Source organism: Onychomys torridus, chromosome 1, assembly GCF_903995425.1.
Source record: "Onychomys torridus chromosome 1, mOncTor1.1, whole genome shotgun sequence".
NCBI classification, from domain to species: domain Eukaryota; kingdom Metazoa; phylum Chordata; class Mammalia; order Rodentia; family Cricetidae; genus Onychomys; species Onychomys torridus.
In genome coordinates, this window is record NC_050443.1 from 99,883,729 (window position 1) to 99,910,901 (window position 27,173).

General features: G+C 50.8%; 1 protein-coding gene across 3 annotated transcripts in view; it reads left to right on the top strand.

Annotated features, from left to right (window-relative positions):
- The window catches only part of Scnn1b (sodium channel epithelial 1 subunit beta), a 61,801-nt gene extending 37,836 nt beyond the window's left edge, over positions 1-23,965 (top strand). Inside the window, exons 2-13 of one of the 3 annotated variants that reach the window (XM_036167391.1) lie at positions 400-721; positions 4,145-4,406; positions 6,342-6,532; positions 15,048-15,151; positions 17,004-17,167; positions 17,437-17,544; positions 19,693-19,810; positions 20,710-20,785; positions 20,865-20,922; positions 21,594-21,655; positions 22,847-22,922; positions 23,027-23,965. In XM_036167391.1, the coding sequence (XP_036023284.1) occupies positions 411-721; positions 4,145-4,406; positions 6,342-6,532; positions 15,048-15,151; positions 17,004-17,167; positions 17,437-17,544; positions 19,693-19,810; positions 20,710-20,785; positions 20,865-20,922; positions 21,594-21,655; positions 22,847-22,922; positions 23,027-23,407 (1,911 nt within the window). In that variant the 5' untranslated portion in view covers positions 400-410 and the 3' untranslated portion in view covers positions 23,408-23,965. Of the gene's footprint in view, positions 1-399; positions 722-4,144; positions 4,407-6,341; positions 6,533-15,047; positions 15,152-17,003; positions 17,168-17,436; positions 17,545-19,692; positions 19,811-20,709; positions 20,786-20,864; positions 20,923-21,593; positions 21,656-22,696; positions 22,923-23,026 lie in introns of all 3 variants that reach the window. The other 2 variants (XM_036167381.1, XM_036167402.1) reach the window with 2 other exon arrangements.
- The last annotated feature ends 3,208 nt before the right edge of the window (positions 23,966-27,173 follow it).

Genomic DNA, 27,173 nt, shown 5'->3' on the forward strand with positions numbered 1-27,173 from the left:
GAAAAACCTCAGTAACTAGGATGGGCATGGCAGTGATGCCTGTAATCCCAGAGCTAGCAGGAGGCAGAGACAGGGGGATAGAGGTAAGTTCAAGGCCAGCATGGGCTGGGGGAGGGGAGTGCGGGGCATAGACATCTTGTCTGATTTGCTCATCACTGAATCCAGAGACACTAGTTGAATTATGCTGCGGTCACTCAATAAGCACATTTCTTTTCGATAGATAGATAGGTAGATAGATAGATAGATAGATAGATAGATAGATAGATAGATAGATAGATAGTGGAAGGGTAGATGGCAGGTGGCCAAAGGAGGGATGGAGAGGGAGGCTGGGCTCTGTGACCAGTCTCCATCCTGTGACCTCCTCATCGGTGTCCTGTCTGATGGCATCCCATGTCCCAGCAGGTGCCACCATGCCAGTGAAGAAGTACCTGCTGAAGGGCCTGCACCGGCTGCAGAAGGGCCCGGGCTACACCTACAAGGAGCTGCTGGTGTGGTACTGCAACAATACCAACACGCACGGCCCCAAACGCATCATCTGCGAAGGTCCCAAGAAGAAGGCCATGTGGTTCCTGCTCACGCTGCTCTTCGCCTGCCTGGTGTGCTGGCAGTGGGGCGTCTTCATCCAGACCTACCTGAGCTGGGAGGTCAGCGTCTCCCTCTCCATGGGCTTCAAGACCATGAACTTCCCGGCGGTCACCGTCTGCAATTCCAGCCCCTTCCAGTAGGTGGTCCCCGGAGCAAAGCTGGCTCCACTCCTCCCTCTTTTCCAACATTTTCTTCCCTCCCTACGTTCGTTCCCATGTCTCCCTTCTCTCCACAGTCTTTCTGTTTTGTTCCTTCTTGTTACTTTCCCTTTTTGGTTTCCCTTTTGTAAATATAAGACTTAAAAAATCCTAAGCTTCCTTGGCTTAAAGAGGATGTCTAGATCTAAGTAATTTCGGAGTGGAGCAAAGGTCAGCCTCCGGTGTTATGCCTTGGGTACTGTCCATCTTCTTTTTAAAAGTTGTTTCTTTAATATCCATATGTGCATATAATGTGTTTGGATAAAATCCCTCCAGTTCCTCCCTTATCCCCCCCACCTCTTTTTTCTTCCAACTTCTCGCTCTCTCTCTCTCTCTCTCTCTCTCTCTCTCCCCTCACCCACTAAGTCCACTTAGTCCTGCCTGTATGTTCATGGGTGTAGAACCATCTACTGGAGCACAGGCAGCCTCTATAACCCTAGCATTCAGAGGCTGAGGCAGGATGATGAATTCCAGGCCAACCTGGGCTGTACAGCCAGAACCTGTTTCAAAAAGAAGCCCACATACACTATATAAAAGGCACTTCCTGCTTTCAGTAATGCTGTGTCGGTATATTGCATTTGTGTTTATTGCGCATCTACTGTGTGCTAGACACTGTTCCACATGCTAGAAATTTCAGCAATGAACAGATCCAAGTCACTGCCCTCTGTATAACCTGTCAGAGGAAACAACCATTAGGATTTTTTCCATATTGGAGTTGGAGAAATGGCTCATCAGTTAGAGCACCAGCTACTCTTCCAGAGGACCTGTGTTCAAGTCCCAGCACCTACATGACAGCTCACAATGGCCTGTAACTCCAGCTCCAGGGATCTAGTGCCCTCTTCTGGCCACTTTGGGCACCAGACATGCACACAGTGCACAGACATATATACAGGCAAAATGCCCATAAATACAAAATGATTAAAAAAGAAAAAACAAAGATACCTTGGAGGCTACAGAGACAGCAGCTCAGTGGTTAAAAGCACTTGCTGCTTTTCCAGAGCACCCAGGTTCAGTTCTCAGCATCCACATGCAGCTTACAACAATCTATAACTCCAGTTCCAGAGAACCTGAAATCCTCTTCTGACTGCCAAGGGCACTAGCAAGTGTGCAATGTACATACACACATGCAGGGAAAATACTCGTTAAAAATAATAAAATAACAATTTTTTTATTTTTAAGCCCTAAATTTTAAAAGACTTTTCCAAAAATATTGAGTTATTACTTTGATGATCGGAAACTCATCCCCACTCCCCCAATGCTTGGGCAGATTATGCTTAGGGGAAGTGGTACAATTCTTTCATGTACAGCCCTCTGGAGAGGAACATTCCTATAGTAACCTCAGTCACAGATGAGGAAATACAGATTCAGAGGGGTGAGCGCATCTGTTCACCACTCAGGGTGAGAAACCTAGAATTTGGACCCAGGCCTGGTCTAACTTCAGAAAGGTCACGTTTTAACCATCCTGCCATGCTGTCTCTTACACAATGAGAAGGCTTCAGGGTGTGATGACGAACAGACCCCCATCCAATCAGGACTGAGGGGGCCAGTCAGTAAAAACTGTGTCAAGGCGTGAGGAGGACTTAGCCAGGAGGGATGGAGGTACTGCTCAGGTTGTGGACACGGTGTGTTCCAAGGCCCAGGGGTAAAACGGCCTGGCAAATTCAAGAATGGAGGGATAGAAGATAGTCTTGTCCGAAGGAAAGTTCTAGAAGGGAGTTCACACCTTGTGGTTACCTTCCCAATCCTCAAAAGTCCTTTTGGCTTTTGTATTTGTGTGTGCATCCATTCATGTGTGTGGAGATCAGGGTCAGCCTTGGGGTCATTTCTCAGGGAACAGTACCCATTGTGTTTTGAGACAGGGTTTCTCAGTGGGCCTGGACCCCCTGACTGGCCAGCAAGCTCCAGGGAATCTGCCTCAGGCCAGCACTGGGTCTAAAGGGCAGTAGTCCACCATGCCCATCTGTTTACACGGGTGCTGGCAATTGAACTTGGGTCCTCATGCTAGGCACTTAACTTCTGAGCCATTACCCCAGGCCCCAGAAGGCCCATCTTTGTAATCAGGGTTTCCTCTTGAGCCCCCGGCATTAGCCACCTGCCCTTAGTAGCACAACCTGCAATCCCAGTACCTAGGAGGCCAACACAGGAAGATCTTGAAGTCGGGCAAGCCTGGACTACAATTGAGACCTTGTCTAAAAAACGGCAGAGACTAGGGAGATAGCCCAATGGTTAAGAAAGCTTGCAGTGGACCCATGTTCTGTTCCCAGCACCCAGGGTGGGTGCTCACAACGGAATATAATTCCAGCCCCAGGGAATCCAATGCTCTTTTCTGGCCCCCATGGGCACATCCTACAAGTAGTATACACACACACACACACACACACACACACACACACACACACACACACAGAGAGAGAGAGAGAGAGAGAGAGAGAGAGAGAGAGAGAGAGAGAGAGAGGTGGGGGGAGATTACTAATACAATAATATCAACAACCACAGCAACTCTCCCTGAGGGACACTTTCTTACCCTTCTTCTATTTTCTAAATGAGAAAACTGAGCCTCAGAGAGCTAAGCTGTCCAAGGCCGTACAGGTTTTAAGTGATATAACAGGATTTGAACCCAGATCCCATGCAGAGACTTACTGTGAGAGGCAGCTGTGGACATCCGCCCTGGGATAACACCACCGCCCTTGAAACCCCCACCCTCCCCTCCTCCTTCTGAGTGCTCCAGAGCAGCTTGGTGCTGTGGACAGAGCTGAGCTGCAGAGCTCTGGCCGTTCATTTCCTCATCTTGGGTTTAATCTGCCTCCTGCAGGAAGCCCTTTCACCAAGGCTGGCCCACCCTGCCCCGATGTATGTGTGCACTGGGCATGGGTGACCAAGTGGGCACTCTGTCCTATGGATCCATCCCTACCACAGGGCCTGGTCACACTTCCAACATGGAGTCCCTGGGAAGGAGAGAAATGGAATGGGAGAGAGGTGATGTTTGAGTTGAACCCAGGGTATCACGCATGCAGGCAGGCTTACTCCATAACTAGGATACATCTCTAACCCTTTAAGAAATAAAGAACAAGGGGTTGGGGATTTAGCAAGCACAAGGCCCTGGGTTCGATCCTCAGCTTCACAAGAGAGAGAGAGAGAGAGAAATAAAGAACGAGGCAGGATCTCACTGCCTTGCCCAGGTTGGGCTTAAATTTATACTCCTTCTGCCTCAGTCTCCAGAATAACTGGGATTATAGGTGTGCATCACCAGGCCCTGCTTTGGTGGCAAGTTATTATATATTGGGTCACAAGATGACCCCAGGCTCTGCATGCTCTTTCTGCAGTAGCCCCTTGCCCACCTGCCCTGACCTCTCCCCACTTAGGTACTCCAAGGTCAAGCACTTGCTGAAGGACCTCGATGAACTGATGGAGACTGTCTTGGACAAGATTCTGGCTCCTGAGCCCAGTCACACCAACACCACCAGAACCCTGAACTTTGCCATCTGGAACCACACACCCCTGGTCCTTATTGATGAACGGAACCCTAACCGCACAGTGGTCCTCGACCTGTTTGGGGACAGTCACAATGGCAGCAGTCCAGGAAGCGCCTGCAAGGCCCAGGGGTGCAAGGTAGCCATGAGGCTGGTAAGTTCCCCAAGCACAGGCCATGGCCATCCAGAGAGACTGGTGACAATCTATTTTCACTAATAATCTAGGTTTGCTGAGAGGACCCAGTGCCTGTTTTGTACATCTGCAAAGGGTTGAGGAAGTGTGTGGGTATATTTGCACGTGTACCTGTTGGGGGTGGGTCAGAGGACAACCCCAGATGTCATTTCTCCTTAGGCAAGGCTGACTGACCAGCAAGCCTGAGGAATCTACCTGTCTCCACCTCCCCAGTTCTGAGATTACAAACACCATTTCACCATATTTTTTATTATTTTTCAACTTATTTTATCTTATGTGTATGAGTGTTTTGCTTGTGTGTCTGTCTATGCGCTATGTATGTGCCTGGAGGTCTGAAGAGGGCATTGGATCTCCTGGAACTGGAGGTATAGATGGTTGTGAGCCACCATATGGTTCTGGGACTCAAACCTGGGTCCTCTGGAAGAACAAGTGCTCTTAACCTCTGAGCCCGCTCTCCAGCCCTCACCTGGGTTTTTTGTGAGTTCTGAGGATCTGACTCAGGTTTCCCTGGTAGGGCTACAAGCACTTTACGGGCTGGCTGATTCCCTGCGCCTTGCGAGCACTTCTTTAAAAGTAGAAATGGCTGGTGTGTTGGTGAGACCCTTGGAGGGGAGTGACCCAGTTCACACTAGTTTAGCATGGCAGGGAGCCCCTGGCACCTGTAACAAAGCTATCCAGAATCCATCTGGGTTCAGGCACTCAGATGCTTTCATGAAGACTCATCACCCTCCATCTCAGCCCAGGCCTTGCCTTCTCCCGCTGACATCTCAGCCATCTCTCCCCACCGTTTCTCTTTCTCAATAAAGCAGTCAAACGCCTTGGGCTAACTCTCCTGGTCACATCACACCCCTAAAATTATCACAGTGGGCTACAGTGATTGGCCAGTCCTGGATCACGTGCTTGGGAGCTGGCAGTGGTTTCACAAGGACTTGAGTATGGAGGAAGCCATCAGAGGCCTAGAAACCGCTGCCACACAGGCTGAGGTGCCGCTGGCTCCTGTAGCTCCAGTGGGAGAAAGGTTCATCTGGGATCTCCCAGAGCTCTGTCACAAGCCAGACCATGATCCAGGCCTCATCTCTGGAGAGCGCAAGGATGCAGTTCAGGGCCCAGAGGCCTGCACTGTCAACAGCTCCCCTGGTTACTCCGAGGGTCAGCCCTGACAGCCTCCAGAGGGGCAACTGTGTCTGCCTTGCACTGGCACACGGTCGCGGCCTCCAAAGCCCCCACTCAAACCAGCAAATGGCCTGGAGCTTGGGAGCAGATGCCACACTAGGGTTACCTAGCTAAAAATTCAGCCCAAGCTCTTAGGGTGAGCTCTGTGTCCATGTGTGACCCTGTGTGTGTGTCCCTGTGTGTGCCCCGTGTGTCCCTGTATGTCTGAGTGTGCCTGTGTGTCTGAGTGTCTAAGAGTGTCTCTGTGTGTGACCATGTTTGTTTGTGTGTCTCTGTGTGTGTACTCACATGTATTTGAGTGCGTCTGTGTGTATGTGTATGTATCCAAGTGTGTTTGTGTATCTGAATGTGTGTATTTGTGTGTGTTTGTGCATCTGAGTGTGTGTGTTTACGTGCCCATATGTGTTTGTACCCATGTGTGTTTGGATGTGTATGTGTGTTTACCCATGTGTGTCTGAATGTGTTCTTTTGTGTCTCTGCATGTGCTATGTACCTGTGCATGTGTCCTGTGTTCATGCCTGAGAGTACCAGTCGGGGGCTGTGTATGACTAGCCTGGAGTTGCTTGAAGTGATGGCCCCTAAGCATGAATGAGTTAGGATTCTAACACATTTCCCACCACCAGGGCAAAGCCACAGGGCAGTTGGTATGGTGCTGCCCTCCCCTCCTGGGTTCCCCAGAGCAATGGCCTTTGTGTCTGTAGGAACCTCTCTTCCCTTCCACAGTGCAGCGTCAACGGGACTGTGTGTGCCTTCCGGAACTTCACCAGTGCTACCCAGGCCGTGACTGAGTGGTATATCCTGCAGGCCACCAACATCTTCTCACAAGTGCCTCGAGAGGACCTGGTGCGCATGGGCTACTCCCCTGATCGCATAATCCTAGCCTGCCTGTTCGGGACAGAGCCCTGCAGCCATCGGTGAGAGTAACCCCTGTGCCCTGCTCTGACAGAGAGAACAGGCGAGGAGCCTGGCCTGCTAGGGTTCAGACCCACCCGGCTCTAGAGTAGCTGTCTACAGCATACAGGCCGGTCTGCGCCTCGGGGTCTCGTTGCAGCTTGCTGGAGGCCCGTCTGAGACAGGCTCATGACACTGGAGGGAATCACTTTGGGGGACGTCATCAAGGAAGGCAGGTGCGGAAGGAAGACAAGGATGGGCAAGGATGTGATGGCTGTGGGTGAAGCCTAGGCTTGGCCTGATTCATGGGACGATCTGCTGTGGTGTAGGAATAAAAACACAGAGCTGTCCTCCCTGGATAGATGGGCCAGCCTTTTATAATGTCCCCATCAGCCAGGCTTGGCTGTTGGCCACCCCAGGAATGGGGGCAGCCTTGGGTCATTAGCCTGCAACTCCCAACAGCTAGGGGATGGTGCAACTACCTGATGGCATGTGTGGGTGGGCACCTGGCATTGTCTGGCTTTTGCTTTCTTTCCTCTAAAATGGGACAATCATTTCACCCACCAGGTCCACACCAGCACGCAGAGCAAGGCTTATGAGGGCTCAAGGTCTTCCTCTTCCCTGTAATGCCCCTTCCTGGTGGGTGACAGAATGACAGAGTGGCAGCAACCCAGAAAGTCTGGGCTGCCTTCCAGCTTATCCACAGAATCCCATCGCCTTCACCTGGACATGGAGACTTATGCCTTCCTGCTCTGCGCTCTCACACTTAGGTTCTCAATTCTGCTGCTACACAGGGGCTCCTTCCTAAGTCTCATGCTTGGGCATGTGACATGCTTGCAGGTTCATCTTCCCAGGAACTGTAGCCTTGGCCCTGAACCTTCCACAGGCTCAGTGAAGAACAGGCTGAGAGCTGCAGACCCTCTGTCTCCCTCTGTGCACAGGAGTACTGGGCAGGCACTTTGCACATGGGATCAAGGAGTTGCCAATCAAACCAAATGAGATGGTACAAGCCTGTGGTCTTGGCCCTCAGGAGACAGAGACAGGAGGACCAAGAATTCCTTGGCTACACACACACACACACACACACACACACACACACACACACACCACACACACCACACACACCACACATACACACATACCACACCACAAACGCGCACACACACACACACATCACACACACCACACATACACACATACCACACCACAAGCACACACACACACACACACACACACACACACACACACACACACACACAAATCATGCAAGATAGCACCAATGTCCCATAATGCAAATCAGAAAAATGGCAATCCTCATGGGTGTAATAACCATAAGATGGTACCCCACTGATAGGACAGGCCTGCCTTGAGGCAGGTTGGATTTCAACTAGTTACTCCTATTACTAAACCCACATTTGACAAGGAATTCAAATTCAGTCGTGATGCAATGTTTACTGGACCTTTTATGGGCCAAACTTTATTCTGAGCACTTCTCATATATGAAATTATAATTCACCCTGGCAACAAGCCCATGAAGGGTACTAATTTTCCCCATTTCCCCCAGAGAGATTAAGTCACACCATTGGTGAGTGGCAGAGCCAGAGGCTTCTGTTAGGCATAGAAGATGGAGCTCAAACAGACAAGCATCAGTGGCAGATGCCTGTAGTCCCAGCAGAGAGACAGGTGGAGCAAGAATTCAAGGCTGTGCTTCGTGAGACCCTGGAAATAAAGAGAGAGATGGGGTGGGGGTAGGAGGGCAGGGATGGGAAAGGGCAAGAATAGGAAAGAAGGAAAACAAAGGTGTCTGTCTTCACCCTCCCTACCCACTCCTTTCAAATCTCCTAAGCCAAGCCTCTGAGCAAAAGGGGCCACCCAGCCACCTTGTCATGAAACCATAGCCAACTTGCGTCTGGGCTGTCCCTTACTCCCACAGCTGCTGGCCACCAGCTCTCTGAGCAGAAACTGAGTGGGACTGTGCCCTTGCCTTCCACCATCCTGGGCTCCCGGCATGCCTAGCCCTTGCCTCCTTACTCTCTGGGTCTGTCCTCTGTCTTGGTCACATGAATGCTCCCTCAAAGGGAAGATTCAGTGTTAAGAGCATGCATCTCAGCTCCACCAAGCTTTCAAGCTGCCTGGATTTGAACAGCAGCCAGCACTTTGTGTGTTCAGACACATACACACCCCACACTTATCTTCTTTCTCTCTGTCTGTCTCTCTCTCACACCAGCTCCTATCCTTTTATTAATTCATATGCAGTTGTCAGTCAGACAACATTTGCCAAGTGGCTGTCTGTGAAAGCACCACGGTTATCTCGACCAAGGTGACTAATGCTGCCACTGTCACTGAATAGTGTTCAGAACAGCCAGCCTAACCTTGTTTCTCTTAAGCTTGTGCTTCTTTTTCTTAGCCCCACCTCTAGGTCTCAACACAAGATGAAGGGTGGACTCCTTTTGAATGCTGTAGTCAAACAAAATGCAGCTGCCATCCATTCCTTATCCTGAATCCTGGCCTTAGCTTTCACTTTAGTGTCCCAAGGCTCAGTGCCCAGTGTCATCTTTCCTGTGAGGGTCTGCCATGATCTAGCATGGCTTCAAGGACTGCCCTAACTGAAGGAAGAAGCCGCGGCACTCTGGAAGCTCAGCATCTTCAGTATGTACAGCTGAACGGGGAGGTGGGATTATTACGTACAGATAAATGGAGAGGCCTGGCTTATGACATACAGCCGGATGGCAGAGACAAGCTTAGCTGATCTTGGTAGGAGCAGTCTCTGTTGGGGAGAAGTCTTCAGGCCTGCTCTTCAGGGGAGAGAGTTATGGTGGACATTTTCTGCACGCCGTCAATATTTGCACTCAGACCTGAGGAAGTCTTTTTGTCCATCTGGGCCTCACCCAGGGAAGGCTTGCCACTCCCATAGGTCTGAAGCACTGGGGTATTTGACATGGCCGTGTCCATGTCAACAATACACGTTGACTCAGGACTTTACTCACACCTTACAAGGGTCTTTACAAGAAATATCTGCATCTTGGCAGTGATTCTACCACAAATGGAGGGTCAGAAAGTTACTTAGTTTCTCCATGCCTCTGTTTCCTTATCTAAAAAAGGGGGTGAGTGACCTCATAGAGCTCCTGGAAGGATTGAATGAGTTGGCCTATGTTAAGGAGCTTAGAACTATGCCTGGTACCCAAGTTTTAAAAAATCAGCTGATTACGGAATTCTTTCCTATTTGTTGAAAAGTGGCAAAGACAGTGGAATGAGGAGATGGCTCAGAGGATAACGTCACTTCCCATGCAAGCGAAAGGACCTGAGTTTGAATCCCTGGAACCCATGTAAAAAAGCTGAGTGTGGCTGCACATTCTTGTAGCCCCAGCACTAGGAACAGAGACAGGAAGATCACTGGGGTTTGCTAGCTGACAGCCCAACTCCAGGTTTAGTGAGACACTATATCAAGGGAATAAGGTAGAACGTGATAGAGAGTGACGGAGGAGCACACCCAACATCATCCTCTGGCCTCTCCCCATGACCAAGAGTGCACACACATACAACATACACACACACACACACACACACACACACACACACATATATATACACCACACAAACCACATGCACACACATATAAACCACACACACGTATGCACACATATACAACACACACATATATGCACGTACACACATACACCATACACACAACACACATATAAACCACATACACACACACACACACACACACTGCCAAAACCAGCATATAGGACTCTCTTTGATCCCTTGGCCAGTGATCTCTTTCCTTAACATCCTGCCTCTCAATTGTAATCTATCAAAACTAAGAAAATGGGTGTGATATAGGTCAGGGGCAGAGCACTCATCTAGCGTGTAAGGGTCCTGGGTCAGACCCCCAGCACCACAAATGCAAACGGCAAAGAATGCAAACTTGCTTCTCTAGGAAGGAAACAACATGCTTTGTTCTGATTTCATCCATTTTCCCACACGACATTTTCCCATCAAGGATTTTAGCAGGTCAGGCAGCATTGAACATGGAGCCTCTTTGGTTAGGACCATTTCTCAGACTTCTTTGTTGGGGGTGACCTTGAATGTTTCAGAGGACTGTTTGGATGTCTCATGAGAAGCCCTTGATGTGGGTGGACCTGTCCTGTTTGATCTTAGCAGGGGTGATGGACTCAGAGAAGCCAGTCTCAGAGGCCACCTAACACCTGTAAGGAATCACAGCTGGTAGAGCATGGTGGCCAGGTTATAGCACACATGACATCATCTTTCTTTCTTGGGAAGTGAGTCACATGATTTGATGGAGTAAGCAAGTGGTCACATGACGTGGGGGAGTGGGCAAGTAAATTTGTGGATGTTATGAATCTAAACTCGGGTCCCCATGCTTTGACAGCTAACACTTTCTCAACGAAGCCATCTTTCCTGTTTCTGCCCCCATTCCCTTCCCTCTCCTCTTCTAGATATGTTGTCCAGTCTGGTCCTAAGTTCAAGTCTCCAGAGTATCTGGCACCACAAGTGACCATGAGTGTCCCTGTCTATCTCCCAGGCATTTCTTAAGACTTGCTTGCTGGCCTCTGTATTCATGGCCTCTGTCCCAGAAAACGTTTATAGAGGGAACCCTTGCTCTGGAGCTAGAGGTTACTAAATCTGTGCATAGTCTCTCTAGGTGACAGGCATTACCAACAAAGTTGGCAGAGATGACGACCCAGAGTTCAGTCTTCAGGAGGCGACTGGCCTCACCCTGGCAACCTCCTGCTCCCTTCTGGGCTGCATCTGCCCAAGACAGTCACTTGGGAACACTATGTCCTCACAGCCTGGGACGAGGCCTCTCCCTTCAGAGCAGGGCCTGGCTGCAACCTGTTTGCTCTGTTCTCTGCCTGTGGTCTCAGCTCTGACCCACACAGTGTAGAGACTATGTGGTACCTGCTCAGAGCGCCTGTCTTCCACCAAGCCTTTGCTGATGCCATGCCTCCATCAGGACATACTTTTCACTTTCCCATCTAGGAGACTCCACCACCTCTTCCTCAGCCTTTGAGTCTCCTCAGGCCCCACCTTGGCCGAGACACCTTCCCTGACCCACCTCTAACCCCGGTTTATCTCTCCCAATGTCCTTATCACATTTACAGTTTATTCAGCAAATATTTAACCAAGTGTCTGTGTACTGCTGCATTGTGTTCCAGGCTCTGGAAACAGAGGTGTGGACAGTACCAGCCAAGGTACTTTGAATGTCACAGTATGCCAGGCATCTCTCCCTCAGCTCCGTCCTGGAAGGTAGTAGCTGCTGCAATTGTCCCTGGGACATATGAATAGATGGTGAAAATGAAGATCAGTGACAGTAAGGGACCCTGGGCTAGGAAAGGACAAAGCCAGAAGTAGGTTCAAGGCAGACTACTCTGAGCCAGTGACCTCTGGGCTATCATCCTACAGATCCAAGGTCATGGCTCTCCTTAGACCCAGGGCCCACTGCAGAAGCAGCAGATAGATAAGCGATTAAATCAGGGTGGTTTCCCAGTCTTGTGCTGAATCGAAGGTAATGAAGAGGTGGAAATGTGTGTGTGTGTGGGGGGGGGGGGGTCTGTTCCTAACACCTTGTCATAGTCAGCTAAGTTCTATCACTTTGCAAGGGGGGCGGGAAGACTCAGGAGTCTCGGAGATGAAACTGAAGGAAATGAAGAAAGTAACTATTTGATGGATGGGCTGGTTAGATAATGTTCTAGATGCAGGGAATAGCATGTGTGCTGTTTGCAAACATCTGGAGTGTTTGCAAACATCTGGAGTGTTGCTGAAGTGTAGTGGATAAGGGGGAAGGGGCTAAGGTAACAGGGACAGTGGTCCTGATGCTGCACGGCAAGACTGAGGGAGAAAGGTGGGAACAGGACTTCTGCAGGGATTCTAACATGAGATGGCCATTAGGGAACAGGAGTCCTGGGGAGCCTGGACCAAAGACTGGGCTTTAGGTAGAATTGGACAAGCTAGGACAGCCCCATCCTGTTTCCCTGGCTGCTCCAGCCCAGTGCCCACCTCTAGAAATGTTTGTAGTGCCAAGGAAAGCCAGTTATTACTCATCCTCCTTATACTGTTTCAGAAAACCAAAGCCCAGAGGTTGAGCAGGACAAGCCCCATCTGATGGTGGCAGAGAAAGCCAGGGATAGCGCCGAGGTAGGATTTCTGTTTCTGTGGTGGGCCATCTCATTCTACTCAGAGCTCAGAGACTGAGACAGGAGACTGAACACGGGACTTCCTTATGAGAACAGGGAGAATAACGCTTGGTTATCCTGAGGATCAAGGGAGATGATGTATACTCAAATAGGTAGGGCTGGCTGTGGAGATTTGGAACATTGGTTGATATTTAAATTTCACACATTTGGTGGACTTACCCTATTCCTTCTTGTTTTTGATAAAATAAAAAGAATAGAATAGATACACAGATATTTGCTTGGGGATTCTTTTTGGTTTTATTGTGAAGAATACTTTTAAACCATGTACTTATTCATTCATTCATTCACTCACTCACTCACTCATTCATTCATTCTTTCTTTCATGGGAGTCACATGCCACAGCCCTCATTTGAAGGTCAGAGAACAACTTGTGGGAGCCAGTTCTCCCTCCCTCCAGTGTGTGCCCTGGGGATTGAACTCTGGAGGTCAGGCTTCTCAGCAAGTACACTTACTGGATGAACCATCATACCATCCTTTGAGAAATACTTTCAACATTATTTCTGATGGCCACAAGCACATCCACATCACAGAGCAGAGGTGGAGGAACAGTTCAACCCTGTGCTAGGATTGCAGGCATGCACCACTCTACTGAGCTTGTGATTTGCTTTTTAATCAAATAATCCTTTTTTAAAATGGATAGGATTGTATATACATACATGCTGTGTATACTTATATGTATCCACATGTACTGACTATGTGGGGACAGTATGACCATACCCTGATTCTACTACACACAGTGACCAAATCAAGGCATCACCACCTTCCAAAATACTTACCCTTCCTTCACAGAGAAATCTCACTTTCAGTTTTTGTTATTAGACTGGTTTTTCTATTTGTTTGTTTTTCAAAACAAGGCCTCACTACATAGCCCAGGCTGATCTCAAACTCAAGATTCTCCTTCCTCGGCCTCCTGAGTGGTTGGTGGAGAAGCATGGGTCACCACACCAGCCCTCTTTGCTAGCTTTATGTAAAACATGTAAGACTTTGTCTTGAGCTGCCACAGCACCCCTCCCTCTTGTGAAGGGATGATTTTGCTTAACTCATCCCACCTTGCACTTCCCAGCTGCTGGGGACTCGGTACCCACTCTTGCTCTGTGCCCAACCCCAGCCTTTAGCAACTGCTATTACTCCTTCCCCTGTCTTTGAAATCCACTTTTCAGCTTGCACACATGAGGTGAGTGTACAGAGTTTGATCTCACACACTGTGCATTTTGAGTTTCTGTTCCTCTATAGGTGATTTCCTTTTCTGTTGCACAATTTATTTACTGAAGGAACTGAGTTACTAATACCATCAAGTTCCCCACTGTCTGCATTTTTGATGACTGTCTGTGCTATTGTTAATGAGTCCTCCAGACTCCAGTTCTTGCTAACAGTAGAGTCTCTGTCCTGTGTGATCTCATTTTTGGACAAGGTTACCCATCTGCGATTATTACTGGATCAAACTGAAACTATTCATTTGATTTTGTTAGTATGTGTGTGTGTGCACACATGTGTGCGCGAGTGCCATGGTGCATCTGTGGGGGTCAGAGGACAACTCTTGGCACTTGGTTTTCTTTCCTGGGAATTAATCTCAGGTTGTCAGGCTTGCGTGGTGTGGGCTTTTTTCATCAGCCCAAGAGACACAGTCAAAAGAGATTAACAGGGCTTATTAACCAATTACAATTAAACCACCCATTAAAATTACTTGGGTTTTGATTTAAATAAACAACTTGTCAAAACAAATATTTGTGAGACAAGTGGAAACTGGAACTGCATATTTAATTAATAGCATTGGGAGATTTTGCTGATTGTTTTGAACACGGCAACAGCATCGTTTTGGGAGCTCTTACCTTTGGAGAGATACAAGAAGCCATCACAAAGCCAGGCAGAGTAGCACACACCTAGAACCCCAGCAATGGAGAGGCGAGCCAGGATCCCCATCTCCAGGCCAGCCTGGGCCGCACAGTGAAACAGTCTCAAAGGCAAAAGCAGAAAGGGTCAGGACAAGGCCACATCCTCTTGACGGTGTAGTGACTGGGGAAAGCATCTGAGAACACTTCTTCACAAGCCTTAAAGGTGAAACCAGCCCCAGCCAGGAAAGACTCCTTCCCTTCCCCCTCAGAGCCTCCCAGGAGTCCCCTGCTGGCTTCCACAGGGGGCAGACTGGAAGGGAAGAGCTAGACTTAGCCTCTCCCTCCACCTCCCTCTCTGAAGTGTTTGAAAGGCCCTTGGCGGCAGCAGTGGCCCCACTCCCTTCTTCAGCAGAGCAGGCCAGCACCCCTGGGGGAGCCCTCTGCCCAGGGGAAGCTTCCCGCCCAACTACCTACCCCGTTTATTCCAGGAACTTCACACCTATCTTCTACCCTGATTATGGCAACTGCTACATCTTCAACTGGGGCATGACAGAGAAGGCACTTCCGTCTGCCAACCCTGGGACTGAATTCGGTGAGTTTTGGTTTGCAAGGAGACACCAAGAGACGCTGCCTCTCTGGAGTGTTTGAAAGGTAACAACGGCCCACTCTCTTCTTTGGCAGACCAGGGCTGGGGGGGGGGCGGTCTGCCAAGGGTAAGGGTTAGGGTTAGGGTTAGCATAAGGTTAGGGTTAAGATTAGGGTTAGTGTTAGGGGTTAGGTTAGGGTTACTGTGAGTGTTAGGGTTATGGTTATATTAGGGTTAGGGTTATGATTAGGATAAGGTTATGGTTAGGTTAAAGCTGGAGTTAGGTTAACGTCAGTGTTAGGGTGAGGCTGGGGCCTAGGCTAGTATTTCCATTTTGTTGTTTGAATACCATGATGTTTCAAAAACCACAGAGCTCGTGGCTATAATAGGTTCTGAAGGCCTCGGTTTCTTTTTTAAGAGTGTAGTACATGGTAGCTTGGAATGGACCACAACAATATTCAGCTCCTGAGTCACTGCATCTTTGTGTTAAGATGTCACCTCATCTGTTCAGGAAATCAGGCCTGTTGAGCATGTTCAGTGCATGCTGATAAGTTTCTACACAATTGATCCAAGATGCTGACAGGACAGAGGAGCCCAACAGCAGGAAAGAGCAAAGAGTGGAGAGCAGGGGGAGTATGGCTGTTGGCAGATCCCCATTCCACTGCCCGGTCCTCTAGAGGAAGGCTGATGAATGCTGGCTGTTGTGGTATACACCTTTAAATCCAACCCTGGGCTGAAGTGATCACAAGTTTAAGATCAGCCTCAGCTCCTTGGAGAGGCTTTGACAAACATCCGAACACCCACATTTGGGGGAACTGCCTACAGTGTCAGGCTGTGACACTGCTAACTATGAAAAGGCAAAATGGCCTTCCTTGGCCATCAGAGTCTCTGGCTGAGAGGAGGCCACAGAGCTGACTACCTTAACCCATCCCTTGTTAGTGAAAACAGTCAACAGACTCCTGGACTACTCACTTGAGAGACACATAATTACAATAAGTAGCCAATGAGCCTGGTTAGAACCCATAAAATGCACTTCCTCCCAGTGTGACCTTAGAGAGGTCCCTTTATTTCTTTGTGCATCAGTTTGCTTACCTGTAAAATGGAGATAATTAGTGTACCTCATAGGATTTTTGTGAGCATCCAATCGGATGTTTTGTAGTAAAGCATCTTAGAGCCAGGCAACATGGCACAAGCCTGTGATCTCAGCAATCAAGAGGCTGAGACGGGAAGATCACCAGTTTGAGGCCAGCCTGGGCTACATAGCCAGATCCTATCTTAAATGAGCACCTCGCTAGCACACAATATGTAGCAAGTGCTAAGTGAGCAGTGGTGGCTCCGGTTGTCTCAGGCAAGGATGGTCACCCCAGTGCCCCAAAGTCGGGCTGGGAGCAAGCCTTCGCCTTCGCAGCAGGCAGCCCAGCTGGGACCAGACTGAGAACAGGCGTGAGGCGGGGCTTGGGAAGGGACGTTCCAGAGCTAGGAGAGGGCAGAATGACTTCGAACAAACAGGAAAGCTGCTGGAGGAAGTGATACTGACTGCAGCCTGGAGAAAGAGTGGAATGTTCCAGAAGAAAGGAGAGGGCGGGGAACGGCATTCCAGAGCGAGGGAAAAGCGTCTTCAGAGGCGGAACAGGAAAGGACTGAATGGGGAGAATGAGGTCACGTGCTGTGTGGGATGGAATGGGCTGGGCACCGTGGGTGGGCAGGGCGTGCTGTGCAGACTACAGGTGGGGCCCAGGAGCCCAGGAGGAGATTCTGGGCCCCTTGGCTGAATGAGGCTTGAACACTTGGGTGGCGGGTCTCCCTTCCATCTGGAAGATGTCCAAGCTCAACCGCCCTCGCTATCTTTCCCTCATAGGTCTCAAGTTGACCCTGGACATCGGCCAGGAGGACTATGTCCCCTTCCTTGCATCCACAGCAGGGGCCAGGCTGATGCTGCATGAGCAGAGGACGTACCCCTTCATCAGAGAAGAGGGCATCTACGCTATGGCAGGAACCGAGACGTCCATCGGTGTGCTGGTGGTACAGCCGGGGGCCCCAGGCAGCCTGAGTGGAGAGGGCTGAGGGGATGTCCTCCCACATCCTGAAAGTAGCATTCACGACCCTGGCACACCTTTGCCTCAGGGCCAACCCTAGACACACTGAGCCCTCTGGCGTCCCCTCTGGCACCTTCTGGGACCTCCAACTCCCCATCCCTTTGCAGTATCCCATTTGCTGTGCCAGGGTTGGGGGGGGGGATATATACACAGAAGAAGCTACCAGGGGTCTCCATGAGCCACCTCTCTCCACAGGACAAGCTGCAGCGCAAGGGGGAGCCCTACAGTCCTTGCACCATGAATGGTTCCGATGTCGCCATTCAGAACCTCTACAGTGACTACAACACCACGTATTCCATCCAGGTGAGAAGGCTCCACAGAACTGGTGACCGTGGGGGTCCTATCCCCTTTACCTCAGCTCTCTGCGAGAGCCGGGCTGGCTCTGCCAAATCTTTTATTTCTTATTTACTTACTTATCTGAGATAGGGTTACCCTATGTAGCCCAGGGTGGCCTGAAAATCACACACACACACCCTTCCTCAGCCTTTTCAGTAGTGGGATTACAGGCATGCAGCACCAGGCAGACCTGGCTGGATCTTTGTAAGTAGCACAGGAAACCATGGTGCTGCGAAGACCAGGGTTCTGGGTTCTCACCCAAGGTCCAGGGCTAGCCACTCTTATATCCCCTTGGCAGGTGTCCCTGGGGGAACACCCGGGATGGAACTCTCATCCCTCTGTGATATCAAAATGTCAGCAGCAGCAGCAGCACTTATGGATGTATTAACTGCAGCAGGTTGGCCATGTGCCATCCTCGAGGCACCCCTATAATGCATCCCTATCATGCACCCCTATGATGCACATGACTTTTTTCAGCTCTTGCACAGGAATGAGGAAAACTGGGTTCTACAGACCCTGAACGGAACGCTCACCAATTAATCTGAGAAAGTCCCTCTTTGGTACCTGTCCTCAAGCTTCCTTGCTGTGGCTGGGAGCTTTCCTCTTGTTCTGATCTCCAAGGTCAGTCTAGAACCTTCCCTCTGCAGGAGGAGAGAACAATTCTTGCCTAAGGGACCAAATGGACAGCTTGCTGACTTTTCCTCCCAGCCCAGCCTGCCTGAGGAGATGAGGGAACAAAGGCAAGCAGAGAGTGCTTGCCTCCATGTTTGGGAGCCCTGAATTTGGCATTACACACCCCAACATGGGCTGGCTTGGCCGCTTCCTGTCTGAGGGACTTCTGTCTGCTCTGGAGAACTCTGGACACCTTGGGAGCTTCCAGAGGAATGGACAGGCTGACAGAGCAGCAGGGGGAGCCAGGAAGCATGGATAAGGAGGACTAGCTACATTCCCTGGAAACCAGTGCCTGCTCCTTTCAGGGCAAGAGCAGAAATCTAGACCCTGCCGGAAGTTCTGTCTACTGTCCACTTCCTACCAGGAGCTGCGTGGGCTACTCCAGCTCAGGCACAGGGTGGGGATGACACCTCTTTTCCAGATGAGGGACTGAGTTCTGTGTGAGGCACTGTAACTCGGCACCTCCTCTGACCCCTGCTGTCTCCTCTTGACCCTGCCAGTGGGAATCTCAGCCTCCCTCTGGGAGAGGACAGATGCATTGGTCTGAAGGAGAGGGGGCAGGGAAGGAGGGAGTGGGCAGAGGCATGAGGAGTGGGCATGGGTTGGAGGTAGGAGGCCACAGTAGTCAACACTTAGGACATGCACAGGAGGGAAGGAGCGGGCGTACTAACTGCTTACCAAGCGCTGATGCTGTGTTGAGTCCTCCAACCTTGGAAGGCAGGTATGACTAGTATCCTGTTTCTCCATGAGTAAACTGAGGCTCACAAGTTCATCATTTGCTTCAGGACATATAGCTAGCTGGTCTGCGAGTAGACTGGAACCAGGTCAGAATGACCTAAACATCATGGACACTGGGGCCTTGAAAACTTCCTCACTACATCCAGCGCTCAGGGCTGGAGACTCTTGTGGCCCCTCTACTCCACCCACCCACCCCTCAGCTCTGATTCATTAAAGATCACCCCTCTGCCTCCCTTGGGGATCCCACCTCCCACCCCCACCTCACCCCCACCCCGCATAAGAAAGCAGATCTGAGGCAGCTTGCCTGCAGTCTTTCTGGGTCTGTGCACAGAGCTCAGGAGGGGGCTGGCACTCACTGGAGGAGCTGTTACTAGCTTCTTTGAGGCAGTTCGCTCACCCCTGCTCATACCATCCACAGGACCCAGCTTTGGGTGGAGAGACAGGGGGAGGGGAGCTGCTGGGATGTGGCCTGAGTCCCTGTGCAGGGCCCAAGCAGCTGCCGTGGGGTCCAATGTGAAAGAATAGCTGTGGCCTGACTGCAGGGCCTGCAGCTCTGCCTGATCACCACAGGTTCTCAGCCAGAAGACCACACCTCGGGGTCCCCAGTAGCCCCTAGTCCCCTGGCAGCAGCTTCTCTGGGGTCCCTCTTTCTGGTACTGGAGTGGGACCATCCCACCATGCCTGAGATCTGTTCTGCTCCCCCAGGCTTGTCTTCACTCCTGTTTCCAAGACCACATGGTCCACAACTGTAGCTGCGGCCACTACTTGTACCCACTGCCTGCTGGGGAGAAATACTGCAACAACAGAGACTTCCCAGACTGGGGTGAGTGCAGCACAGGAAGACTGACAACCGTGAGGAGAAGCCCCCCCCAGGGGACCCCACCCACCGCTATGGGGGCCCCTCCCCAGCCCCCTTTCCAAAAGAACCTTCCTTCCCCCCTCTTGAGTCTGTGAAGTACATGCTTGAGACACAGGTGAGGAGATGAACTGTCCCTCCAGGCATGTGTGTGCTGTGCACATCCCTGCACACACATGAGTCATGGAATAGGGCTGCTGGAGAGTATGCAGTATGTATATCTTCAGGTGCACATAGGAAAGGTATGGCTGTGTCTTCATGCACAGAACAGTGCGTCACTGCAGTACCTTGCTTCCAGTGTTTGTGTGTGTGTGTGTGTACACATAAAGCCATACATCCATCCTCAGCACGTGCATCCACACGTGAGGGGAACTGGGCTGCAGGGGGACACTGAAGAATCTGCTGTTGTGAAGGTGGCTTTGGGGGGTTTGGAAGCCAGCATCACAGGACAAATCCTCAATGGGTTCCTTCACAGATGGAGGCTGAGACTGAGGGCCCTGGGGGATTGGAGTCAGTCCAGGGATGTGGGTCCTACCACCATTACAGTATACAAATGAGGAAAGTATACATTTATTTATTTGTTCCTTTTTGGTTGCTCATCCTTCTGGACATGACCCCAGAAGCCATCTTCTGGGTAAGGATGAGGAGGGACAAAGGAGAAGACACTCCGAGCTGCTGAGCTGCATCTAAGATGTTTGGGGACAGGACCCCATGTGGGGTGTGGGGCAATGATCTTAGTGACAGGGGCCTTGGACTGAGTCCCCTCAGGTGACATAGGAAGAGAGCAGAGGCTCTCTGGGGTAGTGAGGGTCCCCGGGAGCAGCCCCCTTGGCTCCTGACCGCCTCTCTCTCTCTCTCCCATGAAGCCTACTGCTACCTAAGCCTACAGATGAGTGTGGCCCAGAGAGAGACCTGCCTCAGCATGTGCAAGGAGTCCTGCAAGTGAGTGTGACACAGGGGACTGCCGGCGCTGGTGAGGTGGGCACAGGGCACAGCAACAGGGCTGGCTTCTCTATTCCAGTGACACCCAGTACAAGATGACCATCTCCATGGCTGACTGGCCTTCCGAGGCCTCTGAGGTGAGGTGGCAGAAAGCCAAGCTCCTCTTCTCCTCTCTTTGGGTTGAGAACAAGCCTGGGACTTCAGAGAGAGTCTTTCCCCTCTCTCCCCTCCATCTTTCTTTCCCTCTCCTCCTCCCTCCACTTCTACATCCCTTCCTCCCTGTCTCCCCTTCTTCCCGCTCCACCCACACTCTCCCAGGCACTAGGCCAGGGACAGCACAGTCTCCCCTTTCCCAAGTCCACAGCCCAGTCAATGGGAGACACATATGTAGAAAGATCATTTCGAAGTCACGTCTGGGAGGGAAGAACACCGGGAGTGGACAGCAGGAGAAGGCGCTTGGAGGGCAGGTCGGGGAAGGCCTCTCTATGGAGGTGCAAGAGAGCCATGGTCAGAGGTAGAGCTGGCCCAGGAGGGCAGGGAGGATTCTGAGCACAAAGAACAGCAAGTGCCGCGGCCAGAGTCAGGCACGAGGCTGAGACAATACCCGCCTGGGGACTGGGCATCTAGAGAGCTGAGTTCCCTCTGAGAACAGCCAGGCATCTGTGAGTTCCTCTGCTCTCAACTCAAGGCTCAGACTTCTGGAAGGTGTGGGGCTGCTGTGTGTGTGTGTGTGTGTGTGTGTGTGTGTGTGTGTGTGTGTGTGCTCGATTGCATGTCCCTTTCTTTCAGCTGCCTTCTTGGGTTCTAGGATTGGATCTTCCATGTCCTGTCTCAGGAGCGGGACCAGAGTGCAAACATCACCGTGAGCAGGTGAGGATGGAATGTGGCCAGGGCCAGCAAAGGCAGAAAAGGGAGGAACCAGCACCCAGGCCAGGGTTTGCACGTGGAACAGCTGCCCAAATTCCTTTTGCTGTTAAAATCCAGTGCAAGACTAGAGGAGGAAGAAAGGCAGCTGAGGGCTCAGTGTGAAACGGAAGGGCTGGTTTTCCACATGTCAGCACCTCTCCATCACCACATCCTCCATTCTTAAAAAAATTATCCTGTGTGTGATGTGTATGTGTGTAGCACACACATGCCATGGTGTGCGTGTCAAGGTCAGAAGAAAACTATGTGGGGTCATTTCTCTTTCCATCCTTATGTGGGTTCCTGAGATTGACTCAGGCCATCAGGCTTGTGTGGCAAGCAGGTTACATGCTGAGCTGTCTCGCTAACTCCCATCCTTCTGTTTTTTTCCTCATCTATCCACCCACCCACCTTCCCTCCATCCATGTCTCTGTCCATTCAACACAAACACTCTGAGTGCAGGAAAGGCAAGGTCTACACCCCCAGGAACCTCGAGCTGAGATATATGAAGGGTGTCCAGCCAGGAGTGTCTTGCATGAGCCCCCCTATCCTTTTAGGAACAGGGAGAAGCCTCAGTGAACCTGATACAGGGAGGTCTGTGAACAGGTGACATTTGAGAAGTAGGAGGCGCTCCCAGTCAAGGAGAGGCCAAGATACCCAGGGACAGGGATGGAGGGAAGGTGGAGTGTGGGAAAGGCCTGGAGAAATGAGACAGCCCAGTCTTTTCAGGGATCCCCAATGAAATGGGGAACCACTCCTCTGTCACCCTCTCAGCCCCTGGCCACCCTGTTTGAGGTAGCCACACTTCTTGGATGTGTGGCATATGGCCTGGGCTACCCTAGGCCCAGAGAGGAGCTTCAGAAGGACCTAGGACCCTCTCAAGCCAGAAGACCCTTTAGGAAAATGGCAGACATGGGGATGAAAAAGGAGTCCACAGGACAGGTGCTGGTACAGATGTCCTTTGTGGCTCTGAGGCCCAGAACAAGTGGCGAGGGGCAGTACTTCCAGGTCTGGTTTGGGTCTCCCCACTCCTGACAGCAACTCAGGCTGGAGGTGGGCAGGGTGCCTTGACGTGCCCTTCCCATGGGACACATGTGTGCACCCATCCTGGGAGGGAGCACAGGCCATGGTCCCAGCCTGCCTTGCTGCCTCCTGTAGGAAGGGTGTTGTCAAGCTCAACATCTACTTTCAAGAGTTCAACTACCGCACCATCGAGGAATCTCCAGCCAACAATGTAAGTGTGAGGGTGCCTGTCTCATGGATCCCCGAGTCCCTAGGTGGGTATTAGGGCCCCTAAACCTGAACAGACCTGAGCCTTCATTTCCCTGTTTCCTACAGATTGTGTGGCTGCTCTCTAACTTGGGGGGCCAGTTTGGCTTCTGGATGGGGGGCTCAGTGCTGTGCCTCATTGAGTTTGGGGAGATCATTATCGACTTCATTTGGATCACCATCATCAAGCTGGTGGTCTCCTGCAAAGGCCTGCGCAGGAAGCGGCCACAGGCACCATACACTGGCCCGCCACCCACCGTGGCTGAGCTGGTGGAGGCCCACACCAACTTTGGCTTCCAGCCTGACACAACCAGCCACAGTCCCCATGCTGAGGTCTACCCTGAGCAGCAGACTCTGCCCATTCCAGGCACCCCACCCCCTAACTATGACTCCCTGAGGCTGCAGCCGCTGGACACCATAGAGTCAGACAGTGAAGTTGAGGCGGTTTAGGCCCCACCCGCCCAGCAGCTGGTGAACTTGAAACTGAAGTTACAACCATTGCCAGTGCCTTGTTCTATTAGGCCTCATCCAAAGAGCCAGGAACACAAGTGCCCATGCCAGAGCCCATGTACCTTTAGAGCAGCCAGCAGTAACTGGTCAGCCCCAGGCTGAGGGGTCCAGACGATCAAGATGCTGGTACCAGTATCCTGGAGTTCTAAACTTGCCTGGCTTCTGCCCACACTTCCCACAGTCTTTGCTCTGTGTTGCCCTATGGCCTAGTAGACAGGTTCCAGAAAGCCCTGGAGTCCCTCTCCTGATGGTAGGCCACTTCCCTCTGTGTGTGTCACCACCTCAGTCCTCCAGAATCAGTGACCTTGCCCTAGTCGGCACTGGCATCCTGTTAAAAGACCAGGTTGGGGTGGGGGTGGGGGTTGCTACAGATCATGGGGAGGGAGCATCAGGTAGGAAGGCTTGTCAGGGGGAGCGCATGCTTTGTTTAGAAAATAAAGAGAAAAAACACCGAGTGGAGATTTGTCCTTTATCCCAGTAGGTAGCTGGGGTGTCCTGGCGTATGTCTGGGGTATGAAAAGGGCAAGCATGACGCCTTAGGAGCCAAGAGCTTTCAGGCAGGCCAGGGGCAGCTCTGGCTTGGGAATCGCACACTTCCAAGTTATCCCCAAAGCATCTGTCCAAGGGCTCTGCAGTGCCACCCAATCTATTTCTTTAGGTTGCACAGACAGGTAGAAAAAAAACCTCAAACCAGTCATGGGGGTGGAGGGTAGATGCCCGCAATCTTGGTACTTGGAAGGCTAAGGCAGGGAGATCTGAGTTCAAGACCAGTTTGGACTACATAGTGAGACTATCCCAAGAAACCAAACCAAACAAACCACACAAAACAAATAAATGCTCTCAAGCATACCAAGTAATTCAGTCTCTGCTTCTGGGGACCTCTGGAGGTCTCTCTTAATACCCAATCCAGGCTGATACTCACTGGTCCCTGACTGAATCATATCCCTATCTCTCAGCCAATCAACATGGTCAATGAGCTGGATAAACTGCTCAGCTTGGCAGACCCCATTCTATGTGCCCAGACCTTAAGCCACCATAGCACCCAGCAAATCACAGAGTCTGAGGCAGGTGGGGCCTGGTGCCTAGGGGTGCCAGAGAAAATTCAGGCCACTTAGTTAAACCAATTTTGGGTTTAACTCACAAATTAGTTTTGTAGTGTAATTACACCCATGCAATAGTTGCGATGTATTATATAAGTCATTTGTTTCTTTTACATTCAAACTTAAGTGAATTGCCTGGATCCTTTGCTGTTAAATATGGCAACTCTGATGACTCTTTAGAGACCAGGCAAGGTGTTGCTGGCTGGTGTAGGTGGCTGAACCTGGCAGAGCCCCACTGCCACCTGCCAAGTCCCAGTGAGGAAGGAGCTCTGGCTACAGAGCCTGCTGTCTGAGGGTCTAGGCTGGTGGGTGGAGATCAGGGGGGCTCCTTGGCCTGTCATCAAGGCCCACTGCCACACCTGTGGATGAAGGCAGTGCTCATCTGGGTCAAGCTAAAGGCTGTATGGGGGACACTGGGTCTCCTGGTTCAGGGCCCAGCTAGGTGCAGACTGGAGTCACTTGGTGGTAACCTCAGCTTTATTATGTCAAGCCCCTGACACGCTCACCATCACTGTTTATTGTCATCACTAAGCAATGGCTATGGTACATCAAGTACTTACCTCCATGTGCCAGACCCCATGCTGAGCACGCTACTACCATTTTAATAGTAGCATTGTGCACGTGGTGTGTGTACAAATGTGTGGTGCGTACACATGTGCATGCCAGTGCACATCCATAGGAAAGCCCAGAGTCAAGGTCAGGTCTCTCCCTTGATTGCACTCACCTTAGCTTTTTGTTTTTGTTTTTGTTTTGTTTTCAAGACAGGGTTTCTCTCTGTAGCTTTGGAGCCTGCCCTGGACTAGCTCTGTAGACCAGGCTGGCCTTGAACTCACAGAGATCCACCTGCCTTTGCCTCCTGAGTGCTGGGATTATAAGCGTGTGCCACTACCACCCGGCAGGACATTGGTTTTGTTTTTTTGTTTTGTTTTGTTTTTTTGTTTTTTTTGTTTGTTTGTTTGTTTTTGTTTGTTTGTTTGTTTGTTTTTGCCAGAGCTGAGGACCAAACCCAGGGCTTTTTGAGATAGAGTATCTCACTGGACCTGGCGCTCACAGACCAGCGAGGCTGGCCAGCCAATGAGTTCCAGGGATCTCCAACCTTGTTCCCTGTCACCAACCTGGTGACATCTGTAGTTACAGGCCCAGGCCACGGTGCCCGGGGTTTTGTTGTTGTCTTGTTTTGTTTCGATGTGGGTGCTGGGGATCTGAACTCAAGTCCTCATGCTCATGTGGCAAACACGTTATTGAATGAAGCATCTTCCTGGCCCTCACGCTGAGTACCATATAATTCTCATTTCACTCCACCCTCCTAACCCGGGAGCAGTAATATGCCAGCTTGCTTATTATTTATTTTTTATTACTCTGAGTCAGGGTCTCACTATGTAGCCTTGGCTGGCCTGGAGCTCCTATGTAAACTATAGGGAAATCTGCCTTTCTCCGCCTCCTGAGTGTTGGGACTACCGGCCTGAGCCACCACACTTGCTCATAATATCCTATTCAGCAGGAAAGTAAATTGAGGCTGGAGGTGCAAAGACACTCATAATCACGATTCTAGGAAGTGACTGCCATGCTGGAGGTGCAAAGACACTCATAATCACGATTCTAGGAAGTGACTGCCATGCTCGAAAAGTTCCTCTGAAATTCATATGGAAAATTAATGTGCCTATCATCTGCTGAGTTGGGAATGTAGCTCTGTAGTAGAGTGCTTGCCCAACACACAGGATGTCTACTCCCAGTACCAAAGCAAATGAACAAAAGACCCAGAAAGTACTGCTGATGGCGTTTGGAGCTGTCACAACTGGGTGGTAAATGGGGTTGAAGTTATCAGAGTGCGCATTGCTGGTTTTTATTTTTATTTACATTTGTGTGTGTACACGAGTGTGTCCCACTGAGTATGGCACGGAGCTCACGTGGGGGTCAGAGGCTAACTTGCTCATCAGTGCTCTCCTTCCACCATATGGTGTGCAGCAAGCATCTCTGCCTCCTGAGCCACCTGGAGGAGCTGCATCAGGGCTTCACAAGGGACAGAAAGCTGAGCCTCACCACAGGCTGTCTCTGCCAAGTCATGACATCTGAATGCTGACCCCTCAGTCTCAGATTGACCAACCTTCAGAACCTTGAGCTAAATAAACCTGTTTATTAGGATTGGGGGTCGGAGTGTTTATTTCATGTGTATGTGGTGTTTTGACTGTGTATAAGTCTGTGTGCCACGTATATGTAGTACCCTTAGAGGCCAGAAGGCAGCATCGGATCCCTCTGGAACTACAGATATGGACGGTTATGAGTGGCCACATTGTGCTAGGGATCAAATCCAGGTCATCTGGAAGAGCATTCAGTGCTTTTAAATGCTGAGCCATCTCTCCAGCCCTTGTTTTTTTGAGACAGTATCTCATATAGGCCAGGCTGTGACTGGGAATGGAAGACACCAACCAGCTATCCTGGAAGAATCTGTGGAGGGTGGGAAGCCACTGACTCCAGAAGAGGTTCTGCTCAGACACTTTGCAGCCATCTGCAAGCCAGGAACTACATCAGAACTGGCTTGCTGTCCTTACCTCAGGGGAAGGTAAGGGTCAGGCTCCAGTATATAGTTTCAATGGCCACATCATTAA